The 14,406-nt window shown below is 40.4% G+C and overlaps 1 protein-coding gene across 1 annotated transcript; it reads right to left on the bottom strand.

The window, feature by feature from the left end:
• Positions 1–3,272: 3,272 nt before the first annotated feature.
• On the bottom strand, positions 3,273–14,387 carry LOC129764722 (integrin-linked protein kinase). Its single transcript, XM_055764132.1, has 5 exons — positions 14,008–14,387; positions 13,627–13,792; positions 4,719–4,903; positions 4,128–4,656; positions 3,273–4,066 (listed from the first exon to the last, which is right to left on the bottom strand). The coding sequence occupies exons 1-5, from the start codon at positions 14,094–14,096 to the stop codon at positions 3,689–3,691; spliced, it is 1,347 nt and encodes a 448-aa protein (XP_055620107.1). The 5' UTR covers positions 14,097–14,387; the 3' UTR covers positions 3,273–3,688.
• Positions 14,388–14,406: the final 19 nt, after the last annotated feature.

The raw sequence follows: 14,406 nt of genomic DNA, 5'->3' as shown, positions 1-14,406 counted from the left end.
AATGAACTAACAATTAAACAATTAAACAAACAGTATACCATTTGAATTCTTATAGAATTAAACGTTTATTAATCCTTTTCGTCTTCGAACAGTAACCTTTTTAGATTTCGATTATTTTTCAAAAACTAAAATAACAAAAAATAAATTCGGATTCGTGTTTTTTTTCACTGTAATCGCTAGTATCCGCAAATCGGCCATGAAGACCCTATTGTTGGTCCGCCGATCGGCACTTATGATTACAAGTGAGATTCATTGATTGAAGGAACAACGATGATGGATAAACTAATCCGCCAACGAAAATTATTGAAACCACGTTTAAATTCGGATATACATAGTGGGAAAAATAAGGCCAAATTACGTACAATTGATCCGTCAGCCTTAAGTGAAGTGTGGATGGTGTTTTCAGTCAGCCTTAAGTGAAGTGTGGATGGTGTTTTGTAATATTCCCAAGAGTATTTTTGGATTTGTGAAGGTGGATACTATGGAACTATGCTGCCCATGTTTGCATAGAAGACGTAATCACCAACACCATTAGTGTTGGGAAGACGCATTTTTGTTGTTTTTTTGCCTACAAGCGTAACCATGCAAATTTCCAATAAAAAGATCTGTCCAGTTGATGGATATTATTGGCAAAAAGGATCTGCGGATTAAGACATATGTTTTTCTATTTGGAAAACGCTTGCGTCTATTTATGCGGACAATCAATCGGTTCAATGCACATTTGTTCGCATAGCTAGACGTAATCACCAGGTTGCTCTGTCTGTAGCGTTAGTATTTACATTTCCGATAATAGTGAAAACGTCGGTAGTTTCAGTTGTTATCGGATAAAATCAGAAAGGTTTGGAAGAAATTTAGTGAAATGTCTGGAAAAGGTGCTCTGGATTTGTTGCGAGTCTATGATAGTACTTTTTTCCTGAGTATTCTGGGATATGATAAGAACAGCAGTGCGGATTATCCGCGATAGCAAGCCCCATAGTGAATATATAGGCCTTCCCCAAAATTGTCAGTGAATTACATGGTTCATGCGCTTTTGTTTTGGTCATGGTTTTCACATTATCTGACCTCTGGTGTACACGACCTTACAGATGGATAGTTTAATGATTTCTGTATTGATAAAACATGTTTTAACATAGTTTTCATTTAAAACATAGTTTTCATGCTTTAATACCTTTTTTCGTGTTTGGAACTCATTGTTAGTCCTTTATAGCGTTATCCGCGATTTTCGTTATCCGCAGTGAGCTAGCCAGACTATTCCGCGGATAATCGGGGTTCTACTGTATGTTGATACCGTTGTACGAAAGAGCGAAAGAACGGTTCAAAACAACTAGTGCACTTCGATGAACGGTTAGTGACTGTACCGTTCATCAAAGTGAACTGTTTTGCCCCTCTCTATTTGACACCATACTGCCCATGTTTGTATCGGAGACGTAAGCGACAAAATGAACAAAATCGTCTTTTTCACCGTTATGCATTCTACGCAATGTAATACTTGCTCAACATACGAACAAACTTTTTTTGGTCGAAAACATTTCAGCAATTTTGAAAAAAAGTTTCCGAAAAATTACTGTCCGCATAACAGAAGTAGTTCCATACAGCTTTCATACATCGTTCGAAAATCAACAATCAGTATTATGTGCTATAAGCTAAATCCTGTAGCTGAAGCTACATTTGAATTACTTTCTTTGTAAAGTCCGAACATGCCTGTCATGATAGTGTCTTATTACTTAGTGTTTCCTAATACAGTAAAACCCCGGTTATCCGCGGAATAGTCGGGCAGGATCAACGCGAATAACGAAAATCGCGGATAACGCAATAATGGACTAAAAAAAATTCAAAAAAAAACACGAAAAAAGACGTTTCAGCAAGCAAACTCTGTTTTACCAATACAGAAATGATTGAAGTATCCATCTATAAGGTCGTGTGCAACTGAGGTCAGATAATGTGAAAGCCATGATCAAAACAAAAGAGCATGATCCTACCACTCACTGGCAAATTCCAGGAAGGTTTATAGATTTACTATGGAACCCGCCCTCACGAATAATCCGCACCGCAGATAACCGGTGTTCTACTGTACGTCATATCATGAAGGTTCTCAATAAGCATTGTCAAAATTTCAGCCAAAGAGGACTCGTAGTTTTGTTTTGACCGTGTGGCAGAGGGCATGTCCGCGGATTTTAGAAAAATGGAAATTCCTCCGTAACCACGGCCAAATTGGTCGAATTGCACTACGAACTGCTGCCCCATCCACCGTATTCTCCAGATTTGGCCCCGTGCGACTTTTTTTTGTTTCCAAATTTGAAACGGTCACTCGCCGGGCAGAAACTTGAGTCGAATGAGGAGATCATCGCCGCCACGGAAGCCTACTTTGCAGACTCCGAGAAAAAGTATTTTTCAGATGGATTAGAGAAGTTGGAGCATCGCTGGGTCAAGTGTATCGAGCTAGAAGGAGACTATGTTGAGAAATAAATCGCCACTTTTCCAAAAAGATTGGAAGAATATGCCTTCAAATCTTCTGCTCACTGAATTTCTACGCATACCATTTGATGATTAGGCAAAATGTTGATAACCATTTGCTGCGATAACGCTTATTGATTAACCAAAACCAAACCAACCAAAATGTCAAAATCGAACTAAGTGCTTGAAGTTCATCAAATCAAGCAAATTCGCGGTTCGAGAAGACGTACACTTGAGAGATGAAAACTTCAGAGGGAAATGTAAAATGAAATAATCGTTTGATAATTCTTCCGTTCACATATTTTGTCCTAGGCATCATACCAAACGTAAAAGTACTGTGATTAAATTTACCTGTAACGAAGATAAAAATCTATCACAATGCTTGAATTGACCTTACATATAATTTGTTCAATCTTTTTACTTACAAAGTAAATATATTGAATTCGATTGAATTCGGAAATTGTTTGATTCAATCAAAAATTTAATCAATAGAAACAAATGATTGCTAAGCTGAGGTAGTCTTACGTCAACCTTGCGGTTATATCATAGATCTAACCAGCCCATTTTTTTACTTTTTTTTAAACATTGGACAATGTATCTTTAATTTCAATAAATTCGATCTTCTTCGAGTATGTTTGTCTTTTTTCAACAGCTTGACAAAGATGTTCCAAAATTATAATTGCCACCCGTTAGAATACACATTCCGTCCAAATTGCCAGACCTGTTTAAAGTTAAGAGAAAAGTAGATGAACATAGCCTTGCAAATTTCCAGCATATCAATTATCACGAAGTAATAAAACAATTCGTACCTACAACTGTTACTCGTCAATAAACGTTTATTAAAAATAAGATTCGCTCTATACATTTAAAACGTTAGATATACGCACATGCGACTACTTCTATTAATTCCTGTTAATTATGTAGCCCAACTTACATGCTGTCCCTAAAATCTCGTATTAATACTATTACATCGTAAGACACTTGCTTTTGATTTGTTACAATACACGTTTTCAGAATATCAACAAATATTAAAACTTATTTTTTCCAATCAACTTCGAGTCGTTTGAAACCTAAGAAAAACCTTGTTTTTTTCTTACTTGTTATTAGTTCAGCACACTGTTACGTTTTGGCAAAGTAAATAATCTTATCCTGGTGGACAAACAGAAAATAAATTAGAGAAATAACGTCAAAAAATGTGACTTGACGTGAAATGAACACAACTAGACGCGACAACTTAACGTTTCATCTTTTCGAGAATCGGAACAATCATATCGAACTTCGGACGTTTGCCTGGATCCTCGTTCATGCAAATTTTGATCAACTTGCTCAAATGAGGTGACGTTCCTGGCGGGATGGTCACTCGTAGACCTTCGGTAGCGATCCGCATACCAATTTCCATCGCCGACAGTTCTGCGAATGGAACCTCCCGCGTTGCCAACTCCCAGATACAGATTGCGAAGCTCCACATATCGCAAGCTTCCCAGTTGCGATCGCTGCGCTTTTTCTGCAGCATTTCCGGACTCATCCAGGCCGGCTGGTAGATGCGACCCTTCTCTTGGAACGAAAATTTGGCATCTGCCATGTTGACACGGGCAGTCAGATCGTCGTCAATCTGTGTATAGACACCATACATTGGCAATTGGACTGAGCGTAATCGAAAATCTGTATCTTACCATAACGTGGAAGCTGTTGAGATGGTACTCGGGAATAATTCTTTCCAGCGAATGCAAATATGCCATTCCACGGGCTATATCCAATGCAAATCGAACGGCCTGGGCGGTGTCCACTACGATACCAGCAGCACCGTGCAGCAAATCGTACATTGAACCCCTGGGCATATACTGACTGGTCACAATCAGTCGAGGTGGAGCATTACATGCACCGATCACTGGCAGAATATTCGGGTGCGAGAAAATCCTCAACTTTGGAAACTCCTCGTTGAAATCTCGGCTAACACGGGCGTTGCATTCGCGAATTGCCAAAATCTTTGCCACGATATCATTATTTTGCCATCTTCCACGCCAAGTTTCGCCGCCTGGCCCCAAAGCCAACTTGGTAAGCAGCGTCAGATCCTGGATGTTAATGCCCTTGAAGCGAGACAAAGTGGCATCCCGCGAACGAGTCTTCAGCCCCAGCCAGCTCTGATCCTTGAAGCTGACCTTCTTCAGCTCCTGACCACTTTCAACTGCCAAATTGTGAAGGCTAGACGATATAATTTTGATGAAGAAATAGAATCGCAAAGTTAAGATTGTGAGAGTAATTACCAAGTAGCCAACTGGGACTTTGCCTTGTCCAGTGGGATATCACCGTCTTTGTTGGCTAGCGACACCAGAGCACCGTTGTTAACCAGTTCCTCAGCGATCGATTGATAACCCCAGAAGCAGGCGTAGTGTAGCGGCGTGTTACCGTGTTCGTTGGCGGCGTTCACATCCGATCGGTGGCGTACAAGCTGGAAATAAAAAAAATGGATTGAGCCAAGCGATATGAATCTTCAGGTACTGAACGAGAGGAAGAGTTGTGACGACTGCAAACATCAAATCCAAAATAAGTATTTTTACATCCATTCAATTTATGGAATGAAGATCGAAATGTAAAAGCCACGATAATGAATCTCCCATTTCGAAAAAATAAGTTCAGCAAGAAAAGTTGTAAATTTCGCATTTTACCGAATTATGAATGGTTTTATGTTTTAATTTACACTATTTCTGAGCTTTGCCTGAAATTTCTAAAACTCTGCGCTGGTGGCTCTGGCCAATTGAGGCTTCATATATGAGATCATATCTCTGCAGCTTGATCCTTCCCAACAGTTAAGTAAACCTGTCAGCTACTGTCTGCTAAAGACATTGCAGTACCAACGAACAGTAGTAGACTAACGTGTTCTGGAATTACCGGCACAGTCTGAGTCTCAACTAAGATTCCGCCAACTAGCAACGACCAGTCCTCTTCCATTCCATTCCATTCCAGTTCCGTTGTCCGTCTCCCCTGAAATAGCTAGATATTTGTCAACCCGCGTTGAATCGCCCAAGTCGCTTCTCTTTGGACATGTGGACATAAGATTTTGATCCAAAAATTCGCAAATGAACGAAATATAGGTACTTCCCATACCAAAGTTCGTATGAAATACTCTAGGTCAGATGTTCTTAAAGTGGTCAATATCGGTTTCCCAGAGGTCGACATGAAGGGAAGTGATTTTGAAGGTCAAGGCGGTCTAAAAATCGTCCCGTTTTATTTAACACAAGTTCTTATTTGAAACTTCCATAATAAGAATGACTAATATTTTAGTAGAATGTATTATTGTTGTGATTTGTATTAATAATTATTAATTACACTTGATATTTACTGAATTTTATGTCTATTTACTGATGAGAAAATGATGTCAAGTTTACTCACTTCACTAACCGCAAGGTTTTTGAATTTAAAAGTATTTTGTATGAACAAAAAAAATAATTTTTTAATGAAATTTGGCTGTGTATCACTTTATTCAAGAAAAGTGGTCTCTTTTCCAAAATAGTTTGAGAATCCCTTCAAAATCCCTAATATCTAGACTCTAGACTCTATCAACAAGCACTTCAAGTTCTGCCCTGCCAATAGGTATCGTCTGTTGCAGAATAATTTCGTTCTCCACCAGGAAGTTTCTAAAGGACGATTCAGAATATTCTCTACCTCCGTCCGTTCGAATAACTTTCGGAGCATTCCTGAACAGGTTCTTCATCATCGCTCAATATTTTCTGATCTTGTGCTCAACGTCCGACTCAGCCTTCAAGAGGTGAATTACTGTATAACGTCTATAGTCGCCCATCATCATTATTGTATCCACTAGGTCTTGCCTTCTCCCTAGGACCCTCATAATCCAAATGCACCAAATCACTCATAGCTTCAGACTCGCTGCTTGATTTTTCAGTGAACGGTAACTGACTCATCCTGCCTTCGCAACAAACCGCACAAATGAACTGAATCTGACATTTCTTCAATTTTAGCTTAAAGCCAAATCCCCCTCCTACACTATTTTCGCTTTTGCTTCAGAATTATGATATCGGATTATGATTATGAATCGTCATGCCACAGGTGTTCACATAGGTCTGGATGCTTTCCTCGTGTCCCAAGCGTTGAAGGAGAAATTGCTTCAAACTGTACAAGCCACCACTCCTCTCGCCTACTCGGTCGAATAAAACATTGCATCCTAAGTCGCTGATCCTACTCACCAAGAGCAGATTTCCTGACACATCATTAAAGGTGACATCCATTCGAAAACCGTTCTCTGTAAGCGACACCACCTTTGGGATTCCGGCACCGCTCTTCTTGTTTTTAGTTCTCGACTGCTACTATGATGGGCAGTCTTCAGAATGCAACTCGGTGCTGATCGCAAGCGCAACAAGATTTTTGTACCCAGTTGAGCTCCCACTCCTTGCGCACACATGCGCTCTGGCGAATGAGCACGCTCCGAAACACAGATGAAATTTTTGGTTGTTAGCGCCGTGGTCGCAAGCCCAGTTTTAAGCTGAGTTTTACGCTGAAATTCGCACCGTGCTTGCGCCGTTTTCTATACCGCGCGCTTGAATCTGAATTGCACTCTCTGTTGAGATATTTTTCTTCACACAAGCGTAAACGATTCAAATGGGGGCGCACTGTTGTTTTTATGCTTTGGACGAACGAACGAAGACAAAGCGGGCGCTAGAATTTGATGTGGATATGTGTGTGTGTGTATAGAATGAGACGCGCATCACACAAGTGAGAAGAAATGTTTAGTATCTGAGTTCTGCGCCGGGTACATTTTGAGCTGTCGTGCTTATGAATTTTGTGCGCTTCGCACCAAGAGAGAAAACGAGTTTTCTTTGAGCGCGCGCTGATGAAAATTCAACTCAAGCGCAGCGCTGCGTTTGTTTTTTGAAGACTGGTGATGGGTCCACGTTCATCAGGAGCTTATTACCGCTAATCATGTGAGACGAAGCACCGGAATCCAAGTATCACCGTGTTTCATATTTATTCATTTCTAACGTCTATTAAAAAACTATCCCACAGACTAAACTTAACCTAATAAAACCTGACACCAATTTTTGAAAACATTTTTCGGCATATGAAAATCAAACACTATTGAACAAACTGAATCGAAAAAACTCAACGGGTTTTCGAGACCACATGAGTGTTGTTCTGTGGGTTCCTGGAAAAAATCGTTTTTTCATATCGTGGTGCAATAGTTTTAAATTTCAATGAATGTATGAAATACTTCAATACAAAAATTGACCGGGCAAACATAATGCATCGGGCTAAAGAATCGTATCTTGTGTTTCAAATTAACCGGGAAATCGGTGGAACACAGGTTTGTGTGCGAGAGACCACCGCTTCCGTCGGCGGGTCAGCTGTCGATTCAGATCGCGTCATCTTGGCGGCTTGGGCCCCGTCGATTCCCCATCCTCGTTAAATGGGGACATTGACCTCAGAATAATTTTCGAAAAACGAAAAAACTCTATATATATAAAAATCTCGTGTCACGATGTTCGTGGTCGAACTCCTCCGAAACGGCTCGACTGTTTTTTATGAATTTATGCATAGAAAACTTGGTAGGCATGAGAATAGGTCGTAAACTATATATGATACCACTAGGGTACCGATTACCATACATTTAATACCGTTCAAGGGGGGCCCATGCATTGTGATATTGTGCTTCGTGTTCCATTTCTGTGAAGCGAAAATAGCAACAGATTTTCGGGTGGAATAAACACGCTTTCAAAACAAAAAATATAAATGAAAATTAGCTCTACCGTACCAAATATGTGTCCTGTGTAACAGACTAACACATTCTTTTCGAGTGTGGAAAACCGTTTGAATGAAAATTGTGTCTGATAATGATTTTATATTATGAATGAAGTTTTGGCGGAAATTCAAAGAAATTTCTGACTGTCTTCTAAGTATTCAAATACCATCGAGTAATAGTTTGCATTCAAATTTTAACAATGAAACATTGCTTTCGGGTCTGATAATCTGAGAGTAAATTGCTCCACAAATACGGAGTATTTACTTTGACATTTGTTTTGCATCAAGACAAGGTTGCCACATTTGAATTGAATCGAATGGGTTTCAGAATGCCAAAGTCTATTTCGATCGAATCTTGAAATCTGTGACTGTTCGATATTGTTACCAAGAACGTGGTTCGTACCTCATGCTGTGATCTGACTCTTTTATCGCCTTGCATGGCAGATGGAATATGTACAAAGCGTTTCCCTAAAGATTTTACAAACGACACGATCACCATCGTAGTTATATGTTGTATCGTTGGTTTCCCAATTCATGAACCGAACTGTACAGTTATAAATTGACCCGTCCATCTTGAAAACAAAAAAGGCAATTAAACGAAATTAATATTGATTTGCTTTATTTCATTGTTGTACTTTACGAAAGGAATATATATATTAATAGGAGCACCTTTAAGTTTCTTCTTTTTTTTCAAAAGTTAATACTTTAATCTACAAAAATGGTTGCAAATTTAATATTCAAAGTATTGCCCTCGCAAGTCACACCTTTTTTCCATCTTTGTGGCAATTCATGGATTGCTTTACGGAAATAATCGGCCGGTTTGTCGGTTAACCAAGAATCGATCCAATTTTTGACTTCATCATAATTGGAGAAGTGCTGGTTAACCAGGCCATGGTGTATCGATCCTAAAAGATAGTAATCGAACGGAGCAATGCCTGGAGAATACGGCGGGTGGGATAGGACCTCTCGTTTCAGCGTTTCCAAGCATGTTTTGACCGGTTTCGCGACATGCGGCCGAGCATTGTCGTGCTGCAAAATAACTTTATCGTGTCTTTACTCGTATTGTGGTGGTTTTTCGTTCAGTGCACGGCTTAAACGCATTAATTGTCATCGGTAGAGGTTCCCCGTAATGGTTTCATTCGGTAATAACAGCTCATAGTACACTATACCCAGCTGGTCTCACCATATAGACAGCATAACCTTCTGGCCGTGAATATTCCGCGCGGCCGTCGTTGTTGATGCATGGCTGGGGTATCCATATGTTGCCCGACGTTTAAGATTGTCGTCTTTTCATCGCCAGTAACGATTCGATGCAAAAAAAACCCTTTCGTTTATGCCGTTGGAGCAGTTGCTCGCACGTGAAAAAACGGCGTTTGACGTCTCGTGGCTTCAATTCATGCGGCACTCAATGTTCTATCTTTCGGATCATTTCCATTGCTTTTGAATGATCGGATATTATTTGCTGAGCTACCCCAAGTGTATCGGGAAGTTCTTGTTGCGTTTGTGACGGATCTTGATCGAGTAAAGCCTCCAATTCTTCATCTTCAAACGGTCCGGAACGTTCTTCGTCTTCCAAGTCAAAATTACCACTTTTAAACCGTGCAAACCACGTCTGACACGTTCGCTCAGCTGGAGCATGGTCATCATAAACTTCCACCAAAATGCGACGACTTTCCGCAGCTTTTTTTTCATATTGAAGTAATGAAGTAACACTCTCCGCAAAAACACTCTCGTTGGTACGAAATTCGACATATTCGAAGTGGCAAAAAACTATGTTGTTTACCTTTCAATGTTATGGATCGTTAAACAATTCCAGCACACTTACAATACATTAGCTATGTTTTATATAACACAAAAAATTATATGGCATATAACACTAGAAATAGTTTATATGGCAGAACAACGTTTCGAACATGCTGCAGCTCAGGTGTCTACCAAAGATGCTTGTAAAAGTAATGTCTGTACCGTCTACATGGAACAAATTGATCCACAATTTTACACTTCGTCAGAAAAAAAACATACCGTTTCGTCTGTGTCGTGGAAAAGCATCTCCCAGCTAACAGCGGTAACGGCAGTATTCGGCTCCATATAGTCGTATCGTCGTGAACCAATAGTTGTCAGTTTGATCCAAGTTCCCACCAAACTGTATAAAAAAAAATTAACGAAAATTCGAATAACGAGCGTCTTATGGTGATTGTCGAGTTTGAGGAGAACTGAAGGCGGTTCAATCAATTCAACAATTCGCTTGGTCCACGAATGCTAGATCGAGTACCCGGCCATTTGCGTTGAATAGGCTATTGATTTGGTGTAGACCAGAAGCAACCATAGCTTCAATTCGCACGATGTCTTGTTCAGGATGCGTCTAAGCAAACCATTGACATCGTCATCTTTCCCATATATTAGACGAGGAAGATTGTAATCGTCGACTGCAACGATCCAGTCACAGTTCGAAATACATTCACGAAGCTGTTGAATTGCTGCGGAGTGTGCAGAACACAACAATGGTTGCGAGCTGCGTCAAAGGTAAATCCCACCTTCAAATAACACAAATTCTTCTTCTCTTACAGTTTCGTGCAATCTGGCCGCTTCTCCTTGGCAGTAATGACCAGGGCTCTGCATAATCATAGTCAACTGAGGATAGTCAACCGACTATCTGACTGATTATATCCGTATTCAGTTAGTAATGACTTTTGGCTTCTTCACGCAGTTTCACCGCCAAAACGACTAAACAGTCAGTCGGGCGTTTAGTCGCTACCTCCCTCTACCGACTCGACTAAATCATTTCATTCTTCCCTGTCGAATTGTCCTCATTGCATTTTGAAGTGACTTACCCCAAAACGAATTCGTTCCTCTCTTTTTCTCTCCCATGTACGGTTGCATGCATCGATGTTTGAGTTCGACGTGGTTTGGTATACGCTACATGTGAGCCAGATTCTTTTGTATCATACACGAAAATTACTCACACGTATAAAATAGCGTGCAGTGTGTGCGCTATTTTGCACGCTATTTACTAATCCTAACGCGAGGACCATACTTGATAAATGTCTATGTTCGTTGGTTTGAGTTCACGATGGGTAGACAATAAACCGTCCATTGTTGGGGTGACTTCTTTTTTGCATCAGAAATCATGTATTCGTTCCTCTTTATATGAACGTAAAAATAAGATTGCGTATGCGGGTATAAATTTCGTTTCTAGGAGAGTAGAAATGTGGATTGAAGTCAGTTGAATGAAGAGGCAGATTTGTATTCATTAGTCGAGTCAGTTAAAATAACCACTGACTGGACTAGTTCGCCAGTCATCCTCGCTAGTCAACGCTAGTCAATTCATGTTCTAGTCAAGTCACTTTTTGTTGTGGCGACTGCCGAAGTAGTTCTAGTCGAAGCGAAGCTACTGAGATTAGAGTCGGTCTTCATTTTTCACCTTCGAAGATTTCGGGCCATGGTAATGACACGCTTCCTTCTCCCTACGAAAGAACAAAGAACAAGCTGCGGGACAAGTGGCGTTATCCCGCGTTACTCTCAATAAAATCCACAGTGACCTCGTTTTCCGGCCTGTGTTCGTTTACATTGATCAGGTCACCATACGATAGGCGGAGACTCGACAAAATCAACACCATAAAAGCTCGATGCAAGCTCCAACTTAAGATATTAGGTGCGCAACAAAGTTCTATTTTCTATATGGAAACACAACTTACTGTGAAAAAATCTTACAAGTAATTCTTTCAAAATATAGCCCATCGTCAGCTACAACTTCCTGGCAGAGGTTGAATACCGTAACGGTAGAAGTATTCGTCTTTTAAGGGTCTTCTATGAATCAAGCCTTTTTTATATGGTTTCATATAAGCTGATTAATGATCAGCCAGAACATTTGTCATTTTGCACAATATCTTGGAAATATGACGGGTCAGGTAGGATTCTCTTTTTGAGAGTTTCCAAGCAGGTTTGAAAGGGTTCAGCAACGTGAGGCCGAGCATTGCCATGCTATAGAATCACTTTTTAGAACCTCTGCTCCTATTGTGGGCGTTTTTCGCGCCAGGCTCATCAGAATCGCATCAGATGATTTCGATATATTCCCTCAATAATGGTTTCATTCAGTTTCAACTGGTTTCAACAGCTTGGCTCTAATAAACAACACCGACCTGATCCAAGCGAATACGCAGCATAGCCTCTGCAGCGAAGTATATTGGGACAGGTGGCGAGATAGATGCATAAACGGCAATCCTCATGAGTTTCTGCCCTTTGGTTGCTGCAGTGAATCCATTTTCTACCACCCGTCATGAATCGATAAAGAAAATCAGCTTTTTTTGCCGCTGTAACCATTGTTCAAGACGTATTCTAGTAATAGCATCGTATGCCAGTCGTTGATGTTTATTTAGCCTTTCAGTAGCTATTGTCTCCTTGATTTTTGGTCGCCATACTAACGAGGCATAGGCTATGCTAGGTCGCAGAACGGCAGTGTAGACCCACATAACCATTCTTGGTTTAAGGCTCCTATGATTTTAGAGCATGATTGAGTCAAAATAAGCGTTCCAGTTTAGTTCAGCATCTAGGATTACGATTTAATACATCAATAAGACATTGCATTTTATTTCCTCTCCCTCAATATGTAAATACTGGAGATGCTATTCCTTATTTTTGATGAAGAGAACAATTCTCGCGTAACTTTTGAAAACAAATGTAACTATTTAACAAATCGAGTTAATGTATGCACACTATTAGTTTCCCCTCTATCCTGTCTATCCTTTTCACCTTTTAATCGCCGATACAAAAAAATCCAATGTACAGATTCGGATTTCAAGCAATCGACTGTTACTTCGGACGCCTCTTTCTTCCGTAGTAGTTATTTTAAATTTTTTACCGTACAGCGTAATTTGTCCAATGCACAAACGCGATCAGTCAAAACGCCCAATGTAACATTTTCCGCTACGAGGCTTTAACTGTAAACTTAAATCATGGAGCAACAATTACGATTGGTTTTCCAGAGTTATCATTAACTGCTAGTGGTGAAAGTAGTAATAAAGATCGATTCCTTTTAAAAGAATTTGTGGAACAATGTTCCGGTCTTCAGCTTCGTTTTTCTCGAGTTGAAGTAAATGTTACAAGGGTCCTATTCCAAAGTTACGCGAGAATTGTTGTTTTTGAGAGATGCTCAGATCGTCTATGATACACCAAGAGTGTGTAAGGTTCAAGGATTTCTGCATCCTGCCGGATATTGCGTCGTCGAACCTTCCACGTTCCATTATGACTATATTGACAGCAAACCCCCGATTCCGAAACCGCCTCTAAACTTCTCAACCACGCACCAACTACTATCGACCGAAGGAAAGGTAATCGAACTCTTCGTAGAAATAGCAATCCCCCCCTTAAGAGATTACAAAGTATTGTATAAATCTTGAACTTCATTCATGTATCTTAGCTTACCATCTGAACGATTTCCAAATGTCCGTGGGCCGCAGCCAAATGCAATGGGATGTCGTCACCCATGTTGGTGGCATTGACACGAGCACCTCGATGCAACAGCATCTCAACTAACTTCGTATGGCCCTCTTTGGCGCACCAGTGCAGTGGACTGAATCCATGATCGTCTCTAAATTACCAATGAAATACACTATTATTTGTTACTTGTAAACGAACTAATTACGATAAATAGATCGAATAACCGTGCACCATAAATCGAGCGAACGTTTTTAGAGCAACGGATATACTTCCGTGTGGTTCTCCCGTTCGCATTTCTTCCGTTTATGGTATTCGTTCGTCAATTAGCAGTTTGCTTGCGTTTGAGAGAATCTCCTCGGCACTCACCCTTGATTCATATCATGCTCGGTATCGTCCAACCATAAACGCACCTGGATCGAATTGCCCTCGCGACACCAATGGAAAATATCTTCCATTCTGCAAAAATTTTCGGATTGAACCTTCCCGACGACTCCCACTTTTAAACACACACGAACCGATCGAGAATCCACTGGTGAAATACGTTCTCCCGATGCCACCGCCCCGCTAGTTGCCTATTTTTTTACCGTAAGTTGTTGATTTCCACCTTTCTGTGGCTGTTTATGCTTATATTATTGTACCTATCGGAGTGCAGAACACATTTCGGGGGAAATTTATGCTCACTTGTGCGCTATTCGTGAGACGCTGCCATCATTTATGCACTTTATGAGTACGATATTTATAGACAGTGACGTCATATCTCGAGTG

The sequence above is a fragment of the Toxorhynchites rutilus genome, chromosome 2 (genome assembly GCF_029784135.1).
Source record: "Toxorhynchites rutilus septentrionalis strain SRP chromosome 2, ASM2978413v1, whole genome shotgun sequence".
Lineage (NCBI taxonomy): Eukaryota > Metazoa > Arthropoda > Insecta > Diptera > Culicidae > Toxorhynchites > Toxorhynchites rutilus.
The sequence above is the reverse complement of the archived record's forward strand: the minus strand, read 5'-3'. Positions and strand labels throughout refer to the sequence as shown.